Source organism: Phocoena phocoena, chromosome 2 (genome assembly GCF_963924675.1).
Source record: "Phocoena phocoena chromosome 2, mPhoPho1.1, whole genome shotgun sequence".
Taxonomy (NCBI): Eukaryota; Metazoa; Chordata; class Mammalia; order Artiodactyla; family Phocoenidae; genus Phocoena; species Phocoena phocoena.
In genome coordinates this window covers 42376528-42381982 of record NC_089220.1, presented here as the reverse complement: position 1 = coordinate 42381982, position 5455 = coordinate 42376528, and the positions used below count along the sequence as shown (strand labels likewise).

General features: G+C 34.2%; 1 protein-coding gene across 4 annotated transcripts in view; it reads left to right on the top strand.

Moving 5' to 3' along the window:
- Positions 1 to 5455, top strand: part of KIAA0586 (KIAA0586 ortholog) — a 106928-nt gene that overhangs the window by 199 nt on the left and 101274 nt on the right. For all 4 annotated transcript variants that reach the window (XM_065871934.1, XM_065871931.1, XM_065871933.1 and 1 more), the window contains exons 2-4: positions 902 to 972; positions 2692 to 2761; positions 3697 to 3766. In XM_065871934.1, the coding sequence (XP_065728006.1) occupies positions 902 to 972; positions 2692 to 2761; positions 3697 to 3766 (211 nt within the window). The remainder of the gene's footprint in view (positions 1 to 901; positions 973 to 2691; positions 2762 to 3696; positions 3767 to 5455) is intronic.

Genomic DNA, 5455 nt, shown 5'->3' with positions numbered 1-5455 from the left:
GTATGTGATTCCGAATAGTTTCAACCAGTTTTCACTTCTGTAAATCTTTAGTCTTTATTTTCATTTCGTTTTTTGTGTTTCAAAATTTAGAGGACTTTTGATGATTAAATTCCTAAATATATGTCTAGTTTGTACAGGCGTTTGAAAAGTGACCCCTTTTCCTGGGAAAATGGCCAGGCACCCACAGTCTACATCGAATAATACTGAATAGATAGAATGAATAAAGCATTTTGTATTTTGTTTTTTCTTTGCGTGTTTTTGGCACACTGTTCTTGTCCACAACTGTGATGGACACACTCAACTAGTGTGATGTGCTTACTTTTCATCAGTAGTGCTGGCTTTTTACCTTCTGTTTGGATAGTAGAAAAGCACAATTTCTGCATTTTGATGGCTTCCATGTCCCAATTCACTTGTCTGGAGCTCCCTGAAAGTGAAGATAGCATACGTTTTACCCACTTCACTGGTAATTAAATTAATGAATATAAGCGCAAAAAACAAAAGAATAAATAAAGCAGCTTTTATAGTGCTGCTTTTGAGGGGTACAGCATAACATAGGCCTGCTGTTAAATCAGGCTTTTATATCATGCGCATGTTTTATTCCTGACAAATGATTGTACCCATAGTTTGTCCAAATCCAATAGTGTAATGATATATTTTATAACATTTTATACTTATCTCATTTGATTGTCAGTTCTGAGCCCTTATTTTCCAAAATATCAGATGTAAAAACCTTCATCAGGATATATTTAAGTACATTTTAAGATTTTTGCATGAAGAGTGGCTTCCAATTTAATTAATTGCATTAATATGGAGTTTATAGTTCTTGAATTATGTTTGTACAGTTTCAAAAGGTAACATTCTGATTTAAAAATCACTAAAATTGATTCCTTTATTTTGTTAGGTTCATCAGACTTAACTTCTGCCAGAAATTATCAGCAGCCTCCATTAGAAAATCCCACTGTGTCAGAAAGTGTAAGCAAAAGAATTCTTAATTATGCTCATGTTAAAATTTTAAGTATTGGCAAATAATGGTTTTTAAAATTTTGTTGGATTAGCAACAGACCTTGTTTTTATTTAAATTTCATTTACCAAAGAAATGTTTTTACAAACTGTAAGGTAAAGGTAAAGCAGCCGTAACAACATAATAAAAAAAAGTGAGGTGTGAATTACATATCAAACTATGCTGAAGCCTTTTGTGTACTCTTTTTTCTTTTTTTTTTCTTTTTTTTTTTGCGGTACGCGGGCCTCTCACCGCCGTGGCCTCTTCCGCCGTGGAGCACAGGCTCCGGACGCGCAGGCTCAGCGGCCATGGCTCACGGGCCCAGCCGCTCCGCGGCATGTGGGATCTTCCCGGACCGGGGCACGAACCTGTGTCCCCTGCATCAGCAGGCGGACTCTCAACCACTGAGCCACCAGGGAAGCCCTTTCCTAGGAACTTTTAATAATGGGTTCACAGAATTTAAGTGTATGTATGTACCAAAGTTTATTTGTTCATATTCCTGTCATTTGACATTAAGGTTTTTTCCCCCTTGTTTTTTATAATATAAACAACCAGGTGATGAACAGTCTGGTATATATCCTAACTCATTTCCTTGTATTAATTTCTAGGTGTAAAATTATTAGATAAAAGATTATGCATGTTTTTTTGCAATGTTTCTAAATTGCCTCCAGAAATACTATATCAGTATATATTCTCCAGCAAGGTCATGAGTAAGAGTTAGTGGAGTTATTTCCCCCCGTCTTTATTTATACGAAGCATTAAAATTAAACCAAAAAAACCCCTGCCATTTTGATAGGTGAAAAAGGCATCTCATTGTTTTATTTTCTATTTCTTTTATTATTAGTGGAGGGGAAATTTTTTTCATTTATATTGCCACCTGTATTTACTCTTTTATGAATTACATATTTATGTGCTGTGCTTTTTCTAAGGGATTTGTGGGAGTTCTTTACATTAATTTCCCAGATACATTCTACTGTATTGTTAGCCTCATTGGCTATTTTTAGGAAGTTAACACCTGTTATCAGCAGATAGCTTGGATCAGTTTTCTTTTATGATTTTCTCTTTTCCCTTTAATGATTTAGCAGGGAAAAAAATGTGTGTGTAAGGAAGATGAAGCAATGTTGACTGAACCTAGTACTTAAAAAAGTCATGGTGTCTTAGCACTGAATAGAATCTTAGAAACGAAGTCTAGGGTTACACATGTGAGCAGAAAGCTATTTGCCAGTAGGTGTCACTTATATAGTGAAGTCTTCTGAGACCACATTATAGCTTAGTGACAAAGAATACTGTGATTAATTTGTGATATTGTGCCATGCGTTGACCATCCTTACGAACTTCATTTGACTCACAGTGAATCACATTTTCACATTTAACTATAGCCACTGAGATGTTACATAAGTTGCTCTGCTGAGAGTACCAAGTCAGGATTTGAATCTGAACTTCAAGGTCACAGTTGCTTGCTTGTTCACTTACCCATTCGTTCACTTGATGACAGCTCATTACTCATTCAACAAATCTTTGAGTAGCTTCAAGGTACCTAAGCATTATGGTGGTGCTGGGAATTAAGCATAAAAAACACACAGTCCTGCCCTCCCAAGGCACAGTAGTCACATGGCTAGTAGGTGGTAATTGATAAATAATAAATCACAAAGTTTATTTAGCCTTTCATTTCTTCCTTTCATATCTTAAAGGATTTTTCTAAAGATGTTGCAGTGCAAGTGTTGCCTTTGGATAAAACAGAAGAGAACAACAGACAAAAAGGTAAAAGGATATATTTGATTTTTTTTGGTAAAACATACATAACATAAAATTTACCATTTTTACCATTTTTAAGTGTACAGTTCTGTAGCATTAGGTATATTCATATTGTGCAGCCATCACCACCGTCCATCTCCAGAACTTTTCATCTTCCCCAACTGAAACTCTGTACTCATCGAATACTAACTCTATTCCCCCTCCCACCATTCTACTTTCTGTCTCTATAAATTCCACTATACCTCATATATATGGAATCATACAGTTTTGTCCTTTGGTGACTGATTTATTTCACTTAGTATGTCTTCATGGTTCATTTATGTTGTAACATGTAAGAATTTCCTTGGTAAGGATAGAATTTTAGATTTTTAGACATTCATTGATTTTTCTTTTTAGATATTCACTAAACAGCCTTATAGTTTTTTCTTACTATTTTCATTTTTAATTAGTTTTTCCTTCCTAATTAAGCTACTAATGGAATCTCTAAAGTCCAGAAAAAGGTTTGTAATGGTAAGGGTACTTTTATTATTGCCAACGTATTGCATAGGTTTGGTATTTGATACCTGTTTATACATGCTGAATTCAAGTTTTGTTTAGTCTTTGGTAAGATAATAGATTAAAATATGCATTGAAAAAATTTATTTAATGACAGTTAAAAAGTAGTTGGTTTTATTTTCATCTAAGCAGTTTTATTGTTAGAGTTTGAACAAATGTCTCTAATTTGGCCCCAGGTGTTTTTACACAATTTTTTTCTACAGTCTAGGGTTATAACTATTATTACTCAGTCATTTAATTTGTTCCTTACCTTTTTAAATTGAAAGATCATATTGCTGAATCCCCAAACATTTTTTTTAGTTAAAAAAGTTTTTCTTTGAGTAGCTTATCAAAATTTAATAAATTTTCAGGAATCTAAAGTATATTTTTGTGTTTTGATTTTGCAGCAAATGACATCTTTATTTCTCAGTACACTATGGGACAGAAAGATGCTCTAAGAGCAGTTTTAAAACAAAAGTAAGTTTCATTTACAGAAAATAGGTGGGCCATTTCTTGTGTTTCTATATGGTTCTCTAAAATCAGCTTTATTTATACTTTGCACCTAGGAAAAAGTATTTTTTTTTAAAGTGTGAAATATATATATGTGATAATATGTATAAAGCATTTTTCATGGTGCTGGGCATGTGTAAAATACTCAGTGGCTGTTAACAATTATTATTATTATTATTGAAGATGTATTGTCCTAAGCACTTTATGTGCATTAACTCATTGAATTCTCTCAAAATCCAATGAAATAGATTCCATTACTATCCCAATTTTACAGAGTCCCCATTTTATAGATAAGGAAACTGAGGCAGAGAAGGATTGATTTTCCCAAAGTCATTTAGCAAGTATTCACTGGGCTGGGATTCAAACCCCGGTAGTCTGTCTTTAGAGTCCTCTCTTAGTCACCTCACTATACTGCTTATAGCAGTAGTCAAGTAGTTCCAAATATATAATACTTACTATCAAAGGACATTTAGACTTTTTCTGGTTAAGATTTGAGAAAGGGACAAGCTTAGCGTCTGGATGGAGTGAAGGGGAATGTGGCTACTACTCTATTCAAATGCTTCCTCCCAACTTTATCTTTAATGCCAGTGAAATACAGAACCAACTCTGACAACAGCACCATGCTAAACATGAAAGAATATAACACTGGAGGAATTTTTTTTTTTTATCATTAGTGGCGGTGGAATGAGATACATATTCTTAGGCTAAATGCATTCTACTCCTAAACCAGAGCAGCCTGGGACGCCCCTTAGAAAATAGGAAAAATGTTTACTTACTTTTGAACTCTCATTTTATTCAAAAAGGAAATTTTAGATTACTTCTATAAGTGGAAAGTTGGTATTTCTAATAATACAATGAAAATAAGTATATAACTATTAAAATAAAGTTTATTCTTTTTCACCTATAGTTATCCATGGTATACATATTATACTCTGGGAAACACTAATGAAATAAATATTACCTCCAAACTACAAGGGTGTGATCTGAGCCAGCCAGAGTTTCACAACTGGTTGTTTTGCTTAATGGTGCTTTTCCTTTTTACATTTGATCAGCCTCCAGTTCCCAATATGTGATATGGTGGTTAGGAGGAGAATTTGGATGGTAAATTGCATTCTGGGATTTGTAAATACGTAAGAAAAGGCAAAAGTAAGGGCATGAGGGAGTAGTGCAGTCTCCCAAATTCTATACTTGAACTAAAAATTGCAGACTACATATGACTCATTTGGAGAGAAAGTGATTACCATTTCCATCCAGCTGACCCCAGGTGGAAGTGGCTGCTTGCAACTGTAATGGAGACTTCATCAACTTGCCTTCAAGTCAGAACTCTCAGATCTGAGAGGGATAAGTTGTTTATATACAAGTGGACAGTGAGAGGTAACTGAACACTACTCCTCTTATCTGTTCACAGTAGATCTCTCCCCATTTCAGGATGGATGAACAGAATTTTTTTTAAAAAGCAAAAAACAAAAAAACTAGAAAGGGCCTCTGAGAAGGTCATTGCAATGTAGAGAATAATAATTGAGTCAGAAGTATAAAATGACTCTCATACTGGGTTAAGAGAGAGTTTGCTGTAGTCAGTGTCACTTGAATTTTTTTTTTTTTGAGAATGGTGGATGGAATTTGGCAAAGTGATTCTAAAATTTACTTGGAAGGACA